The 18,848-nt window shown below is 44.9% G+C and overlaps 1 protein-coding gene across 2 annotated transcripts in view; it reads left to right on the top strand.

The window, feature by feature from the left end:
* Window positions 1–18,151, top strand: part of ZNF157 (zinc finger protein 157) — a 38,595-nt gene extending 20,444 nt beyond the window's left edge. For both annotated transcript variants that reach the window (XM_047843965.1, XM_047843966.1), the window contains 3 exons: window positions 14,243–14,369; window positions 14,668–14,763; window positions 16,343–18,151. In XM_047843965.1, coding sequence (XP_047699921.1) covers window positions 14,243–14,369; window positions 14,668–14,763; window positions 16,343–17,565 — 1,446 coding nt within the window. In that variant the 3' untranslated portion in view covers window positions 17,566–18,151. The remainder of the gene's footprint in view (window positions 1–14,242; window positions 14,370–14,667; window positions 14,764–16,342) is intronic.
* Window positions 18,152–18,848: the final 697 nt, after the last annotated feature.

An 18,848-nucleotide genomic window follows, 5' to 3' on the forward strand; every position in this document is an offset into this window, starting at 1 on the left:
CCATTCTGACTGCTGTAAAGTGATATCTCATTGTGGTTTTGATTTGCACTTCCCTGACGATGAGGGATGTCGAGCATCTTTTCATGTGTTTGTTGGCCCTCTGTCTGTCTTCTTTGGAAAAATATCTATTTGGATCCTCTGCCCATTTTTAATTTTTTGAATAATTTCTTAATGTTTATTTTATAGAGGGAGACAGAATGTGAGTGGGGGAGGGGCAGAGAGAGAGGGAGACACAGAATCCCAAGCAGGCTCCAGGCTCTGAGCTGTCAGCACAGAGCCTGACACGGGGCTCGAACTCGCGAACTGTGAGATCACGACCTGAGCCAAGGTCGGATGCTTAACTGACTGAGCCACCCAGGTGTCCCATTCTGTCCATGTTTTAATCGGGGATTTTTTTGGTATTGAGTCGTTTAAGTCCTTTATGTATTTTGGATATGACATCTCATTTACAAATATCTTCTCCCATTCAATAGGTTGCCTTTGCATTTTGTTGATGGTTTTCTGTTCCATTGCTTCATGTGTTTTAACTCACACCCAGTAAACAGGATTAAAGAAATATTTAAAAATAGAGATTAGCTGGGGGCACGTGGGTGGCTCGGTAGGTTCAGCATCTAACTTTGGCTCAGGTCATGATCTCATGGTTTGTGGGTTCGAGCTCTGCATCAGGCTCCATACTGACAGTGTGGAACCTGCTTGGGATTCTCTCTCTCTGCCCCTCCCTGACTTGTGCTTTCTCTCTCTCAAAATAAATAAATAAACTTAGATTAGTTGGAAAACATAAAGCAGTCCTATTTCCCCAACACAATATTTTTATGTTTTTAAATTCCAGTTAGTTAACATACAGTGTAATATTATTTTTTTTAAGTTTGTTTGTTTATTTTGAGAGAGAGAGAGAGAGAGAGAGAGTGTGTGTGTGTGTGTGTGTGGTGAGGACAGAGAGAGGGGGAGAGACAGAGAGAATCCAAGCAGGCTGAGATCATGACCTGAGCCGAAACCAAGAGTTGGAGGCGTAACCGACTGAGCCACCCACGTGCCCCCGAGTATACTCTCTAATACCCCCAGTAGAATTTTGGTTGAATTAAATCATGAGACAAACAATGATTCGTGCGTATATTGTTGTAGTCTTACTACATCACCACCTCTGTTGAGTAGAATTTGCATTCCATGTGTTTTCCTCTTCACCATCATCTTGAGTCCTTAATCTGTTGCCCTTCCTTTCTGAGGTCTTAACCCATGCTTTTCTGACACTCTGTCCTGGCTGGTTCTTTTTTAGTTTTTTCCTGGGTTACCAGATGGTGCACGACTTGAGTGTCCTGACAATGCTCTCAAATAAGTCTGTGCAGGAGGAACATTACTAAGTTGGAAATTGCTAACCAATATCCAGATGACAAGTCATGGGTAAAGTACTGCCCCCCATGGTGTCCAAATGTCTCCATTGGACGAGTGTCCCATGAATGTAGCTGGTCTTTCTGCCTGTGCAGCAAACTGCCGTGCTTTTTCTCGATCAGAGTTGGGAGGGAGCTGTTCTATAAAGGAAGAACCATCGGAAGACAGAATTGAGTGACTGCAGTAGTGTTTCTTTCTCTTGCATCAGACTCTTGATCTTCTGGACCTGTGGCAACACTTCCAGCCTCTGCACTGCCTACAGTGGCTCCATTGGCCTCTCCCTCTGGACCTACACTTCGTTCTGACTGTGCCTTTTAAGTCATTCTTCCTTTTTTCTTGCAGGGTGGCAAACATTTACAGTCAGCCAGCTCCCTCAGCCAGTTTCCTGCCTATAAAATTTTGGAAGTCTGACATCCTTGTCTCAGTTTTTTAAATGTTTACCAGTTTATTAAAGGATATGATAAACGAGCCAACAGCCGGATTAAGAGACACATAAGGCGAGGTATGGGGAAGGGATATAGAGCTTCCATGCCCTCTCTAGGCACACCAGTCTCCCCACCTTTCTACGTGTCCACCAGCCCGGAAGCTCCCAGCCTTCTCTCATTTTGTCCTGTATCCATGCCTTTCAGTTCGAGCTGTCAGTGTTTCTGAACATATAACGTTCACAAAAGCCTTGTGACTCCCTCGTGTGTGTCCTCATTAGACAGAAGGGCCCCCAAAGATCTTTACTGGATAGTCTCATCTCTATTCCTGGATTTGGCTGAGATGGTTCAGTGGATCCATGAGTCACACACCTAATCTCTTCAGGAGGAGATTGTCTGGCCACACCCTTGGCTTTCCACAGCTCTAGTTCCCAACAATGAATTTTCCGAGTTTAGCATTCATTACGAGATGGGTAGGCTGAGAATATACCGGATCGTTCACTGTTGGTTCTTTTTTTGCTTAACAGTTCCTTACTCAATATGTTCCTTTTGTCTTACCTTTTACTATGAGCAGCAAGACAAAAACAGGCTACACCTTCAATGGTTCACTGGAAAATCTCTCAGCTAAGTTATCCAGGGTCATTCGTTACAAGTTTTAGTTCCCACAGAACTATAGAACACAATTCTACCAAGTTTTCCTCTACTGTATAACAAGGATAGTCTTTCCTTCCGTTTCCAATAACGTGTTCCTCATTTTCATCTGAAGCCTCACCAGAAGCACCTTTAATGTTTCTGTGTCTGTTACCATTCTGTTCGTGATGCATGTATTCTCTAAGATGATAGAAATTTCCCTTGCCATCTTCTTTTTTAATTTTTTAGTGTTTATTTACCTCTGAGAGAGAGAGAGAGAGAGAGCATGGTGGGTGGGAGCGGCAGAGAGAGAGGAAGACACAGAATCCGAAGCAGGCTCCAGGCTCCGAGCTGTCAGCACAGAGCCTGATGTGGGGCTCGAACTCGTGAAATGCCTGCCAGATCATGACCTGAGCTGAAGTCGGATGCCCAACCGACTGAGCCACCCAGGCGCCCCTCCCTTGCCATCTTTTTCACCTCCTTCTGAGCCCTCTCCAGCAGAGGGTTCCAGACGTGAAGTCTGTATTTCTTCCAACAGTCTCTTCAGGGCAGTCTAGGCTTTTTCTCTTGCTTGCCTCCTTCTTCCAGCTCCTTATGGTTATGGGTATTCCTTGGTTTGTGGCTGTATCACTATAATTTCTGCCTCTGTCTTTACACGACCCTCTCCTTTGTGTCTGCCTTCTCTTTGTATATTATAAGGATTGCTTGTCAATGGATTAAAGGCCCAACTGGGTACCCTGTATCAGTCATAGTTCTACCAGAGAAAACAGAGCCACTAGGGGATATATAGGTACATTAACAGATTTATTGCAATGGGGCACCTGGGGTGCTTCAGTCGGTTAAGTGCCAGACTTCGGCTCAGGTCATGATCTCATTGTTCGTGAATTTGAGCCCCATGTCGGGCTCTGTGCTGACAGCTCGGAGCCTGGAGCCCGCTTCGGATTCTGTGTCTCCCTCTCTCTCTGCCCCTCCCCAACTCGCACTATCTCGCTCTCTCAAAAATAAATAAACATTAAAAAATTTTTAAAAAGAGATTTATTGCAAGAAATTTGATTCAGTGATTGTGTGAGTTGGCTAATCAACTCCCAAATCCATAGAGTGAGCCAGCAGGAAGGGCAAAGTGGAAGCTGGCAGGAGCCAGACATTGCCATCCACAGGTAGAGTTTCTTCTTCAGGGAGACTCCAGTTTTGCTCATAAGGCCTTTCCACTGATTGGATAAAACCCACTCCAGATTATCAAGGATAATCTTCTGTACTAAAATCAACTCATGGTAGATGTTAAATACACCTACAAACTAACTTCACAGCAACGCCCAGATTAGTGTTTGATTGAGTACCTGGGGATGATAGCTAGCCCACTTGACACATAAAACTGACCATCACAGTCCAGCCCTTGTCAACTTGGCACCCACACACGTCACCCTAAGCCATACCCAGTCCCCAAATAAAGACAATAACAAGATCATCCTTCTGCCTAACATGATGCAACCATCCTGGTATTTATAAATACATTCTTCTATCCATCCCATATTCCCGTTGCCCTCAGCAGGCACCTCGCTGGGTCACGCTTCTTTACTTAGTACGGTGACCTAAACCTTCATTCCTTCAGGGTCCATCTATTAATAGTTGCCTGAATTGGGTTGTATAGTTGTCCACTGACTTTAATCACACAGCAGGATAGTATGCCTCAGGGGGCCTTCTATATTTCGGGCATATCCCTCCATACCTCCATGGTGTATCAGCAGACTCCGTCTCCCTAGCCAACACGGGAACTCCCTTCCTTGCCTGTTGCTTCAGAGGCATGAGAAGCCCAAAGCTTCTGGGTGGCAGTCTTAGGTTCCAGTGAAACGGAATCACTCTTACGTTTTTTAAAATTTATTTTATTTATTTTGAGGGGGAGAGAGAGACTCCCAAGCAGGTTCTGCGATGTCAGCGCGGAGCTCAATGTGGGGCTCGAACTCACCAATCGTGAGATCATGACCTGAGCCCAAACCAAGCGTCGAGCCACCCAGGCGCCCCAAGCATTCATCCCTTTGGAACTGAGATCTCTATACCAGCAGAGCATAAAGGTCACATGGATGAGCAGGGACATTTTTGCTCACTGACCATTATGGGCAATAGTCAGTGATATGCCGTTCCCATTTCCCCCCTCTGAATTCTGGATCCGTGACTCCCGTCTCTGGGAGAAACAGTACCATATATTAGATGCTGATTCCGAGGCTGTACAGCCTCCTGGTGGATATCGTCTCAGCTCTGCAAGGTATTATCACCTAGTTAGAACTGCAGCTGAGCCTTCAAAAGGCCATTCTCCCATGCTGTCTTTATCAGATAGGTAATTTGCAAATCCTTTCCCCAGTCTTGGATTGTGTTTTCATTCTCTTCATGGAGTTTTGCCAAAAAACAAGACATTAATTTTGATGGAGCCTGATTTACTATTTTTTTTTTCTTTTATGGGTCTTGCTTTTAAGCGCTGTATTTGGGAAACGTTCACCTAGCCCAAGATCACAAAAATTTTCACCGTGTGGACGCGGCCCAGTGTAATCCACCTGCCACCAGGCAGCTGGCTGATAACCCCAGAGTGTGGGGCCATGTCAGAGACTCAGTGTTGGTCTCTGCTGCTGGCACCTGGGCCACTGTGCTGTCGCTGTGGCCAGGTCAGCCTTGGTGAGTGAGAGTCTGTGTCGCTGGTTCCATATATAGCCTCCATCCCTGTCACCATGGTCATTTGGTTCATGAGCCTACTGGGCTCCTGTCTCCATTAGTACAAGTTGCATACGCTTTCAAAATCATGTCTGGGTGTGGATCATAACGGCCAAAGGCATCAAGAGAGCTACTGTTCCCTTTTGCGAAGGTGGCACCAAAGGCGAGGAAGGAGGCTCCACCCCCTCCCAAAGCTGAAGCCAAAGCAAAGGCTTTGAAGGCCAAGAAAGCAGTGCTGAAAGGCGTCCAGTCGCACAAAGACCCACACTCCACCTCCCTTCCGACGGCTCAAGACACTGCATCTCTGAAGGCAGCCCAAATACCCTCAAAAGAGCGCCCCCGGGAGAAACAAGCTTGGTCACTATGCCGTCATCAGGTTCCCCCTGACTACCGAGTCAGCCATGACGAAAATAGAGGACAACACACTTGTGTTCATTGTGGATGTCAAGGCCAACAAGCCCTAGATCAAACAGGCTGTGAAGAAGCTCTGTGACATTGATGTGGCCAAAGTCAACACTCTGATCGGGCCCGATGGGGAAGAGAAGACCTATATTCGACTGGCTCCTGACTATGATGCTTTGGGTGTTGCCAACAAAATTGGGATCATCTAAACGGAGTCCAGCTGGCTAAATCTAAATATAAGTTTTTTCACCATAAAAAAAAGAGCTACTGCTTTTTACGATTGAGACTGCTTACTTTTTTTCAGCATCTTATTCAAATATGACCTTCTTTTGGGTAATTTTGTAGATAGGAGCTTAGCAATACCTATAGATGTGGAGCACGCACCCTGCAAAATCCCAAGTAATCTGATCAGGTGCTGCGTTTTTTGTTTAGTACCAGGGGTTGACAACGATGGTGTTTTTTCTAAACGTCTTCACTTACTTTAATAACACTACATTTACCATGTTATCACCGTGGGATGTGAATTTAGGTTAGACAAGAGAAATTTCACAAGTGCAGTAACACGTGCTGGAGTATACCAAAGTTTGTAATGTCTGACCAAAGCAGCTTGCTCATAAATCATTGGTCACTTCCGTTTTAGGTAATTTATTAGCATTTATGGTTCTTACAGGAAAAATAAACATACTTCGCATGTTTAAAAAGTGTTTTTCATTTGCCTTTGCATTAGCACTTAAAAGATAGCTTTCTGTTTCAAGAGGACTTTATTTATTTTTAATAATGTATTTATTTAGTAAGCATGAAGTGCAACAGTGATTTCAGGAGTAGATTCTTTAATGCCCCTCCCCCATTTAGCCCATCCCCCCTCCCACAACCCCTCCAGCAACCCTCCGTTCTCTATATTTAAGAGTCTCTTATGCTTTGTCCCCCTCCCTGTTTTTATATTTATTTTTGCTTCCCTTCCCTTATGTTCATCTGTTTTGTATCAAGAGGACTTTAAAATTACTCTTTTCTTTAAAAATTTTTTTTGTTTGCTTATTTATTTTGAGAGAGAGAGAGCAAGTGGGGGACAGGCAGAGAGAGAGGGAAAGAGAGAATCCCAAGCAGGCTTCGTGCTGCCAGCACAGAGCCCGTCGCAGAGCTCGAACTCAGGAAACCTCGAGATCATGACCTGAGCTGAAACCAAGAGTTGGACGCTTAACCAACTGAGCCACCCAGGTGCCTGGCATTTAAAATTATTCTAATATAACAGCAGCATAAATATAATTCTGCACTCACAAACAGCTAAGCTAAGCTAAGATCCATAATTATTCCATGTTTGCAAGTATAATCCTGAAATAAATACTACTTCTAAGGAGCCCTTTTATCAGCTTTTTAGGTTTGGTTTAAACACATATACACACATTTTCGGTTGTGGGGAGGCTTATGATGTTATATTCCACGCACTGTTCTGAAAGGGGCTTCAATAGCCAACCCTTCAATAGCCCAAAAAACTGAAAATACTTCAGGAGTTGCAAATACTTCAGGAGTTGCATGTTGTCCTCTTTAGAACTGATTTCATTGGAAGAGTTGAAGAAGCTGAACATTTTACCACTATCAAGTGCATTTGAAAGTGACGGGTTTTTTTGGTGCTAATTTGACTCCCCTGGGGAACTAGGCACTAATAATTTAGTCACCAGCCAAATCAAGCCTGTATAAAAGGAAGCCAATATTCAATTACCAGGTAATTGACCCATTCTAATGATTTTTCTTCTCTTTTTAAGTTTATTTACTTTTGAGAGAGAGAGAGAGAGAGAGAGAGAGAGAGAGACAGTGTGTGTGTGTGTGTGTGTGTGTGTGTGTATGAGTGAGCAGGGGAGGGGGAGAGAGAGGGGGAGAGAGAATCTCAAGCAGGCTCTGTGCTGTCAGCATAGAGCCCGATGCAGGGCTTGAACCAACCAACTGTGAGATCATGACCTGAGCCAGAATCGAGAGGCAGATGCTTGACCAACTGAGCTACCCAGGCACTAATGATTTATTTTGAACATGAACATATAACCTTCAAATGAGATGTCTAACCACCACCACCAAGACCAAAACAGTTGCTCTTACTTTTTTTTTAATTTTCTTTTAAAGTAGGCTCCACGCCCAATGTGGGGCTTGAACTCGTGACCCTGGGATCAAGATGCTCTACTGACTGGGGGCACCTGGGTGGCTCAGTTGAGCATCCGACTTCGGCTCAGGTCATGATCTCGCAGTTTGTGCGTTCGAGCCCCGCCTTGGGCTCGCTGCTGTCAGTGTAGAGCTAGAGCCCGCTTCAGATCCTCTGTCCCCACTCTTTCTGCCTGCCCCTCTCCCACTCGTGCTCTCTCTCCCTCCCCCAAATAAATAAACATTAAAAATAAATATGCCCTGCCAACTGAACCAGCCAGGTGCCCTGACATTATCTCTTCTTCTAAGGTTTAGGCCTTGCCCAGAACTCCTCATACATGGAATAGCTCATACCAAGAATCCTTGCTCCCACAGCAAAGCCTTGGGCTGCCACGCACATGTGGAACGGGTGAACAGACAACATTTAGCTGGGGCTCCTGGGTGGCTCAGTCAGTTGGGCGTCTGACTTTGGCCCCAGTCATGATCTCACAGTTCGTGGGTTCGAGCCCCTCGTCGGGCTCTGTGCTGACAGCTCAGAGCCTGGAGCCTGCTTTGGATTCTGTGTCTCCCTCTTCTCTCTGCTCCTTCCCTACTCATACTCTGTCTCTCTCTGTCTCTCAAAAATAAATAAACATTGCACATTTAGTATTTGTCCTGCTCTTCAGGTTATATAATCCACACATAATGATTGCTGCAAAACCCGCCATTGCAATGGGAACAAATGGTGCCTCTAGCTTTTTGGGTAAGTTTAGATCCCCGATCCTCACGGTGATTACAGAATCCTCCTTTCAGGAAACAATGCAAATTCCATCACAGATGGTTTATACAGGGCCTGAGGCCTTCTTCCGTTCCGAGAATGACAAGACCTCTCTCAAGCTCCAGCCAGTTTCTGGCTCTTACCCACGCTCGCAGGCCAATGATAGTTCATTTTGTGTTGCCTGTGGCATGTCAGGGATAGCTTCTGCCCCGGGTATTCTTACAAATTACTCCATTTGAGTAGGCCCTTAGATTTTTGTCGCATCTATCAACTCTCCTCTGCTCCCCATATGTCACTATTGCATTTCAGCCAGTCCTGGCTTGATTTTCAGTTTCTGATATTATCATGATATCATCAATGTAGTGTCTTGTTATTTCTAGGACCTGCATCAAGTCCCACTCCCTTCTTTTTTTTTTTTTAATTTTAGAGAGAGAGAGCGAGCGAGCACACAAGTTGGGGAGAGGGGGGTGAGGGAAAGAGAGAATCTCAAGCAGGCTCCATGCTTGGCACAGAGCCCAACAGGGGGTTTGATCCCACAACGCTCAGATCATGACCTGAGCTGAAAATCAAGAGTTGGATGCTCAGCTGACTGAATCACGTAGGTGCCCCCCCTTCCTTTTTTTATATGAATTTTGGAATCAGCTTGTCAATTTTCTAACTCTTAAAACTCTTTACTGATTGTGATTGGTGTTCATAATAGTTGTATTTTTTAAAAAAAAATTAACGTTTTATTTTTTGAGAGACAGAGAGTGATAGAGCATGAGCAGGGGAGGGGCAGAGAGAGAGACACACACACACACAGAATCCGAAGCAAGCTCCAGGCTCTGAGCTGTCAGCACACGGCCCAATGCGGGGCTGGAACCCATGAATGTAAGATCATGACCTGAATCGAAGTCGGATGCTCAAGCGACTGAGCCACCCAAGCGCCCTTGTTTATAATATTTCTATTTTAAGGAACCTACTGAGATTATCTTCTTTGTGCCCTACTACATGATCAATTTTTGTGAATGTTCCATGTGTGCTTGAGAGAAAGTATATTCTGTATGATCGGAGTGTAGTGTTTAATATGTATATATCCAAAAGTTTCACCTTATTATGTTGCTTGGGTCTTTTGTATCATTGCTTATTATTTTGTCCACGTAATCTGTCTTATTTTGTGAATGGTATGTTAAAAGTCTCCCATTAGAGGATGCTTCTTTTTCTTGTATTCTTGTAGTTTTTGGTTTATATAGGCTTTTGCGGTATCACTTTGTGCATAGGTATTTACACATATCTCTGTTGTTAGATCTTTATTTTGGACAAGGCTTTTAATATTACAAAGTGTCTTCCTTTGTCTCGTATAATTGCTTTTGGAATTCTACGTTGGCATCAGGATTTCAGTCCCTGCTTTTATATTGTTTTCATTTGGTAAATCTTTATCCACCTCTTTAATTTTACCTTTTTAAAAAAATGTTTATTTTTGAGAGGGAGGGAGTGTGAGCGGGGGAGGGGCAGAGAGAGAGGCAGACCCAGGATCCGAAGCGGGTTCTGGGCTGGCAACAGTGAACCTGATGTGGGGCTTGAACTCACAAACTGTGAGATCATGACCTGAGCCAAAGTCGGGCGTTCAACCGACAGCCACGCAGGTGCCCCAGTTTTAGCCTTTTTTTTTTAATGTTCATTTATTTTTGAGACAGAGACAGAGCATGAACGGGGGAGGGGCAGAGAGAGAGAGAGACACAGAATCGGAAGCAGGCTCCAGGCTCCGAGCCATTAGCCCAAAGCCCGATGCAGGGCTCGAACTCACGGACCGCGAGATCGTGCCCTGAGCTGAAGTCGGACGCTTAACCGACTGAGCCACCCAGGCGCCCCTTAGCCTTTTTGAATGACTGTGTTTTAAACATACCTTTTGTGCACAGTATTATTGGGCTCTGCTTTACAAGGCAACATGAAAACATTTTTCAGTTCGTAGGTGGCGTAAACCCATTTACACTTATTTATGTTACTGTTTGATGTCATAAACAATACAGATATGTTTGGTCTCAATTTTTTCACTTTATCTTCTGATGTAATCACTGTGAGATTGTTATATTTGCTGTTTCTTTCTCTATTTAGTGTTCCCTCTACATTTTTTTTTTTTTTTTGGTTATTAGGAAGGTTGTATTTTCATGCTGATAATTCACTTTGTGTTAATACTTCATATAGTACCCTTAGGCAGTCCTTGTTTCTTTCTTTTTGTTTATTTATGAAAGTTGTATATATTTGAGGTATACAACATGATGTACACATATACATATTGAAATGATTACTACAGTCGAGTTAATTAACCTATCATCTCACGTAGTTACCATTTTTTGTGTGTGATGAGTATACCTGTAATTTACTTTCTTAGCATATTTCCATTGTTCAATATAGTATTACTTAAGTATAGTCATCATGCCTGTACATTAGATCTCTAGACTTTGTTTTTAAGATTTTATGTGTAAGTAATCTCCATACCCAACCTCGGGCTCAAACTCACAACCCTGAGATCAAGAGTCGCACACTCCGTGGATTGAGCCAGGCAGGCACCCCATGCATCTCTAGACTTTATTCATTCTACATAGCTGACTTTGTCCTCTTTGACCATTGCCACATTTCTCCCATACCCCTCTTAATGTTCTACTCTGCATCTGTGAGTTTCACTTTTTAAAAAAAAAGATTTCACATATAAATGAGATCATACAGTACAATATTTGCCTTTCTCTGTCGGAGTCATTTCACTTAGCACAATGCCCTCCAGTTTCATCCATGTTGTTGCAAATGGTAGGATTTCCTTCTTTCTCATGACTGAATGATGTTGAGTTGTGTGTGTGTGTGTGTGTGTGTGTGTGTGTGTGTGTATACACACCACATCTTTATCCATTCATCCATTGATGGACACTTAAGTTGTTTTCCATATCTTGAATAATTCTGCAATGACCATGAGAGTACAGATATCTCTTTGGGAGAGTGATTTCATTTCCTTCAGATATATACCCAGAAGTGGGACCGCTGGATCATATAGTAGGTCTAGTTTTAATTTTTTAAGCAGCCTCCATACTGTTTCCCGTAACGCCTATACCAATTTACCTTGTTTTCAAAAAAGATTTTATTTTAAAGTAATCCCTACACCCAATGCGTGCCTTGAACTTCCAACCTCGAGATCAAGAGTTGCACGCTCTGCCGACAGGTGCCCCTACTTTTTTTTTCTTTATTAATCTTTTATAACATCTAATTTGTCTCTCACCTTTACCTACATGGCAGTCAATGATCTCATTCATCTTTTCTCTTTTTCTTTCTCTTCTTCCATTTTTTAGTTCTTTTTCTACTTTGTCGGGACAACTTAATATCTATACGTTATCCTTCAGCCCGTGACCCCAGCGTTGTGTTAGTCTTAACTTTACGGTAGTATGTAAAATGCCCAGTGTCAGGCTTTTGCCAAAATTTCCCCATTCATCGAATTTGCTCGGATGAAGCTCACCGTTTGGTGTAGTGCTGGTCAATAGAACCCCTTGCAGTGATGAGTACGTTCTGTGTCTTTGCTGTCCAGGACTATAACTAGCCACGTGTGGCTACCAAATTGGACAGCGCAGCTCTGTTAAATTCCTGAGGAAGGGCACAGGTGTTTTTGAGAAATTGATCCCAGTTTAATTCTCTGGTCTTGTAAGTTATTTCATCTTTTTTGCCTGGAGGCCCTGAAGAGATATTTTCTTTGTCTTTAAATTCTAATTGTTTTGTTAAGTGCTATGTCAGAGTTGGTTTTCCGGGTCAATTTTCCTTGGTACCCAAGGGGCCTTTGATCGTGTTGAGATTTGCTTAATGATCCCGGGTATGTCCTAGCTTGGTGACTATCCCGTGTGTACTTGAAGAAACTTAATTTCTATGTTTCTGAGTGGAATGCTCTGCAGAGTCCTTTGGTTGCTGGGTGGTGTTCAGTTTTCCTATATCCCTGTTGATTTTCTGTCTACCGGTTACTTTGATTACTAAGAGAAGTGTTGAAAGTCAGCGGTTCTAAGTGTGCATTTGCCCCTTCCTTCTTTCGGTTCTTTCAGATTTGCTTCATGTATTCTGAGGCTATTTTATTAGGGCAGTCTCCCCCACAGTCGTGCTCCCCCACACTCCCTCCCATGATCTTTTGGCTGGACAGTTAGGGATTTAGTCTGTCCGCTTTGGCACTCACTGTCTGTAAGGAAGTTTGTCCTTGGGGCCAAGGGGTGGGAGGGTAGAAAAAAGGCAATGGGGATCCTTCCCACACTCTCCAGACCACTATTCTTGCCAAAGAAAAGGATTTCTCTTCCTTAGAGTTTGAGGTGTCTGCTGCTACAAGGTTACAGGTTTTTTTTTTGTGGTTTTTTTTTTTTTGTGGTTTTTTTTAGCCCTGGGGCCTACTTTGGGGCAGGACTGCTTTAAAAAAAAACAGTATTTCTCCCATTTTCTGTGTACCACAGGGCTCCCCCCCCACCTTCAAGCTTCATGTACTTTTGGTGTCCCTGCTGACTCTGTACCTGGTGCTTCTCTCAAGCTCTTTGTGTTTTCTTAGCCTTCCAGTTTATTCTGGTGGTTTCAGCTAGTACTGAAATGCTATTGCCTCCCAATCGTTGGCCTATCCTAGCCTTCTCTTCTGAGCTTCAGAATCCTATAGCCACCTGCCAGCTGGACGTCTATCAGTGTGTGCCATAAACAACCCAGCTCAGGTCCAAGATCTATTTCAATTTCTCCTTCTGCCAACCCAGTATCTCTCTTGTTTTGCTCATCTCAATATATGGCACCAGCCTCAACCCATCTGCTCGCGCCATTATCCTGGGAGTGATGATCTGTGCCTTTCTCCCACTTAACAGGACTTCTGTCTAATTTCGAAATATAAATATATTGTGGGAGGGTCAGAAAATATTCTGATGGTATAGGGAGTCAGGCATTTTAGAGACTGATGATCTGTAGGAAAAAAAAAAAAAACAGTTGAAAATCTCTCCCCTCTCTGGCCCCGGAATGTCTCTGCAGCCCTTAAACTCATCATAGCCTGAAGTGCTGTTTTTCTCTCCTCCGGTTCTATATGTAGTTTCATAGCTCACCATGTGTGTTTCATGTTTTCCTGCCTTTTTTTATGCTGTTGTCCCATATTTTTGAGGGAAACTGTATTCTTGTTGAAGGATTCCACGCTCCGTCTCCCCAAGTGAAGTTGGATCTGATAACACAGCCCACTGCACCCTGTACGCATGCCTAACGCAGCTCCCGTAACACCTCATTGCAAGACTGTGTTCATACCTAAGCCTCTTCACTGGGTTTTGAGCTCTTTGAGAACAGGCACTCCATCTTACCCCTTTTTTGTTTTCCCAGCAACTGGGACAGGTCCGGGCACCTCGTGTTAACTCAGCAGTCAACAGTCTTTTCTTCATGGATTGATATAGTAACACAATAGCAGGGCCGTTCTGGGTTCCCCCCGCCCAACAAAATATAATATCGAGCAAGACACGGGGTCAGGTGTCCAATGTAGTTCTAGTTAACTCTTACTGGTGCTCTGTGGAGAGAATTAGTTTCACACATCTGTTTTTTTTTTTTTTTTTGAGATAGTATTTAACATTTTTTTTAATGTTTATTTTGAGAGAGAGTGTGTGAGCAGGTTGGGGAGGGGCAGAGAGAGAGGGAGAGAGACTCCCAAGCAGGCTCCGTGCCATCAGTGCAGAGCCCGACACAGGGCTCCATCCCACGAACCGTGAGATGATGACCTGAGCCGAACTCAAGAGTCGGGTGCGTAACCGACTGAGCCACTTAGGCGCCCCTCCGTGTGTCCCATTCTGATCATTGCAGCTTGTTGTTACAGGGATCTGTGTCATTTGAGGACGTGGCTGTGGATTTTACCCGACAGGAGTGGCACAGACTGGACCCTGCTCAGAGGACCATGCACAAGGATGTGATGTTAGAGAACTACAGCAACCTGGCATCCGTGGGTGAGGATTACTGTCCACGTAACTCCTGGTACCATAGGTTTCCTTTCTTGGTTACTGTAACGTGTGTGGCCTTTGTAGACTTTAACAATACTTTAGGTTCTAGATTCAAGGGTCACAGATGCTTGATTAGGTTTGAGGCACCAGGAAGCGTGATGTGTGTTGTCACTTCCCCCAATGAAAGGTTTAAATGGGCCCCCTTCCTTGTGCAGCTCATGAAGATGCACCTTCCTCCTCCTCCATCAGAGGCCCTAGCGCTCAGACAACTTGGCCCATGTCCTCTGCCATTTCCCATTAACAGGCCTCTGCGTGGCCAAACCGGAGATGATCTTCAAGTTGGAGCGAGGAGAAGAGCTGTGGATTTTAGAGGAGGAATCCTCAGGCCAAGGTTTCCCAGGTGAGTGAGCAGAAACGGGAAGGAAGAGTGCAGAAATTCACGCTTGGGGCAGTGGTTTCCAGTAGGCTCTTTCTAGGGGCCCTTCCTCTTTGCAAATGACTGGAGGGCAGAAGGTTTACACACTTCAGGTACCTAAATCACACCTGCCCTCATTACGTTCACACTTAAGTGCTCTGGCCTGTTTTATCTTTTTTTTTTTTAATTTTTTTTTCAACGTTTATTTATTTTTGGGACAGAGAGAGACAGAGCATGAACGGGGGTGGAGCAGAGAGAGAGGGAGACACAGAATCGGAAACAGGCTCCAGGCTCTGAGCCATCAGCCCAGAGCCCGACGCGGGGCTCGAACTCACGGACCGTGAGATCGTGACCTGGCTGAAGTCGGACGCTTAACCGACTGCGCCACCCAGGCGCCCCTGGCCTGTTTTATCTTGAGGTTTTTTTTTTTTTGTAAGCTTATTTATTTATTTATTTATTAAAAAAATTTTTTTTTAATGTTTATTTTTGACAGAGACAGAATGCGAGTGGGTTAGGGACAGAGAGAGAGGGAGACACAGAATCCGAAACAGGCTCCAGGCTCTGAGCTGTCAGCACAGCCCGACACGGGGCTCGAACTCACGAGCTGTGAGATCATGACCTGAGCCGAAGTCGGATGCTCAACCGACTGAGCCACCCAGGTGCCCCAAGATTGTTTATTTTTGAGAGAGACAGAGAGAGAGCACAAGCAGGGGAGGGGCAGAGAGAAAGGGGGACAGAGGAGCCGCAGCCGAAGTGTTGACAGCAGAGAGTGCGACGTGGGGCTCGAACCCAGGAACCACGAGATCGTGACCTGAGCTCAAGTCGGACGCTCAACCGACTGAGCCACCTGGGCGCCCCTCTTGAGTTTTGTGGTTATCTACCACTCTTACCTATCCCCGCCCGCCTCGTCTTACACGTTCTCAGCTAGTCTGTCTCCCTTTAGTATTCTCAATTGCCTGCCCGCTTTCCACTGCCTTGGATGCCGTTCGTTGTGGGGCATTCGTTTGTACGCGCCTCTGGTGTTCCACCACCTCTTAAATGAGTGTCAGCTATGATCTGGTCACGTTCTAGGCGTAGGGATCTAGCACCTGGGAAACTAATATCACTGTCCCGGAGCTGGCAGTCTGATACATCACGTTTGGTGGTGAGAAGAAAATCAATGCAAGATACGAAAGATAGACAATGATGTGTCGTGTGCCTGTGGAGGATATGTCCAGGGACGACTTTTTGGGGAGGTTAACATTGGTGCACCAACATCAGTGATGTGAGAGAGACAGAGCCACGTAGACTTTGAATATTCGGGGTGGAGAGAACAGTGTGTGTCAGGGTGATAGATCCTAAAAAGAGCAAAGAGGCCAGTGTAGCTTAATGGTGGGTGGTGCGAGTGGCCGGGGGCCATATCAGAGAGTTAGCTGGGGGCCAAATTATGTTGAGTTTTTTAGGCGAGGTGAAGCACTTTTTAACAGGCTATGTTTTGTGGGCTTTGGTAAGCACTTTCATTCGGTACCGTGACAAGGGAAACCATTGTTGACTTTTAAGTAAGTGATCTGATTTGTTTTTAAAGGATCTCTCTCACTGCTGTGTGGCAAGAGTTCTGTCGGGGGTGGTGCCCTCAGGCATGACAGTGACCTTCAGCGTCAGAAGATTCAACCTGTGGATCAAACTGTTGAGTATAATGGATATGGAAAAGTCTTCTACAAGAACACAGGCTTTGTTGCACATAAAAGAACACACGCAGGAGTAAAAAACTTTGGATGTCATGAATGTGGGAAAAGTTACTGCAGGAAATCAAACCTTATTGAACATCTGAGGATACACACAGGGGAGAGACCCTATAAGTGTGGTGAGTGTGCCAAAACCTTCAGTGCAAGGTCATACCTCATTGCTCACCAGAAAACTCACACGGGGGAGAAACCTTTTGAATGTAATGAATGTAGGAAGTCTTTTGGCCGGAAGTCACAACTCATTCTACACCAGAGAACACACACAGGAGAGAGACCGTATGCGTGTGCCGAATGCGGGAAAACCTTTTCTGAGAAGGCAACCCTTATGATTCACCAGAGAACCCACACAGGGGAGAAGCCCTATGAATGTAACGAATGTGGGAAAACATTTCGAGTCAAGATATCCCTTACCCAACACCAGAGAACCCACACAGGGGAGAAACCCTATGAATGTGGTGACTGTGGGAAAAACTTCCGTGCAAAGAAATCCCTAAATCAACATCAGAGAATTCACACAGGTGAGAAACCCTATAAATGTGGCGAATGTGGGAAGTTCTTCAGAATGAAAATGACTCTCAATAATCATCAGAGAACTCACACAGGTGAAAAACCCTATCAGTGTCATGAATGTGGGAAATCCTTCAGGGTACACTCGTCTCTTGGGATACATCAGCGAATTCACACGGGAGAGAAACCTTACGAATGTAGCAAATGTGGCAATGCCTTCTATGTTAAAGCACGCCTCATTGAACATCAGAGAATGCATTCAGGAGAGAAACCCTATGAATGCAGCGAATGTGGAAAAATCTTCAGTATGAAGAAATCCCTTTGTCAACACCAGAGAACTCACACGGGAGAGAAGCCCTATGAATGTAGCGAGTGCGGAAACGCCTTCTACGTGAAAGTACGCCTCATTGAACATCAGCGGATTCACACGGGAGAGAGACCCTTTGAATGTCAAGAATGTGGCAAGGCCTTCTGCCGGAAAGCGCACCTCACGGAACATCAGAGAACTCACGTGGGCCGGCCCTTGCCTTTTACTGTGGAGAAAGCTTCTTTGTGAAGACTCCCATCACCATCTGACCAAGCCCTCTGGGTCCTCTGGTCACCGGCACACAGAGCACACCCGTAACAATTAGGCTCGGACACTGGTGTGAAAATACATCCTGATTCCTCTTAGGGGATAGCTCGTTGTTTTCGTTTCATTTGGATTCCCCTAATTAATGGTGAGGTTGAATAACTTCTTACCTGTTGACTGGCCGTTTGGGTTCTTTTCTTCTGTGCTTTGACTGTTGTGTATCCTTTCCCCATTGTTTTCTGACGGGCTGCTTATCTTTTACATCCTGGCTTTACATGGTCTTGTTTTCATTTTTCAGTATATGAGAATGTACAAACCTTTTTTCAGTCATGTGTACGGCAGATATCTTCTCCTGGACTGTGGCTGGTTATTTAATGTTGTTAACTCTTCCGTTGAGGTTTTATGTTCGAATATTATCAGTTTCAAGGTGATCACAATTCTCTTACACTTTTCCTCTAAAGTTAAGGTTTTCCTTTCAACATTTAGAATGTTAATCTCCCCTGAGGTTGTGTGTGTGTGTGTATAGCGTGAATTGTACAATATATACTATATTCCTCTGTACACTTTCCATAAATGGTACCACCCTGTGTTGAAAGTTCTGCAGCTTGCTTTTTTCATGAAACGTTACCTGTCCTTGATCTATCCATGCTGATAAATATAGGTCTGGTGTATTCATTTCTCTCCCCCTAGCGCAAGACATTTGTGTTGTTTCTGTGTTTAGCGTCTGGATCTAAAAGTGGAACTGATGGGTCATAGAGGATAGGCAGTGTTTAAGTTACTAAGCTGTTGTGCCCCTAGCTCCAGCACCCCCCTTCTACGCTGTTCTTTGCGATGCTGGGGCTGTGACTCTACAAAACATGTTTCTGTCTTGCCAGCTGCTTCCCGTGGGGCCTTGCCAATCGGAGATAGTAACCGTGAACCGTGAGCGTGAGGAAGGAAGAAGGGCCTTGCTCCTTTTCTTTTCCTCCCTGTTAGCGCCCCGTTCATCTGAGTGTCAGCCCAGTATCGCTCCCTCCCTTGCGCAGAAGTTCCTCATGGTGGCAGTTGTTTAATTCAGCACTCACAGAACAGCCAATGGTGCCCCACCCCCTCAGAAACACTAGCGGCAGCTGGCTCGTGCCACTCCCTTGGGAGTTACCAGTCCCACTCACGTGACACCACTCCCCAGCCTTCCAGTTTTTCAACCGACTGAGCCACCCAGGCACCCCAGCCAACCTTCCAGTTTTTAATAATTCCAGTTTCTTCCCTTGTTACCGTAGCCTAGCTGC

Source organism: Prionailurus viverrinus, chromosome X, assembly GCF_022837055.1.
Source record: "Prionailurus viverrinus isolate Anna chromosome X, UM_Priviv_1.0, whole genome shotgun sequence".
In the NCBI taxonomy this organism is placed as follows: domain Eukaryota; kingdom Metazoa; phylum Chordata; class Mammalia; order Carnivora; family Felidae; genus Prionailurus; species Prionailurus viverrinus.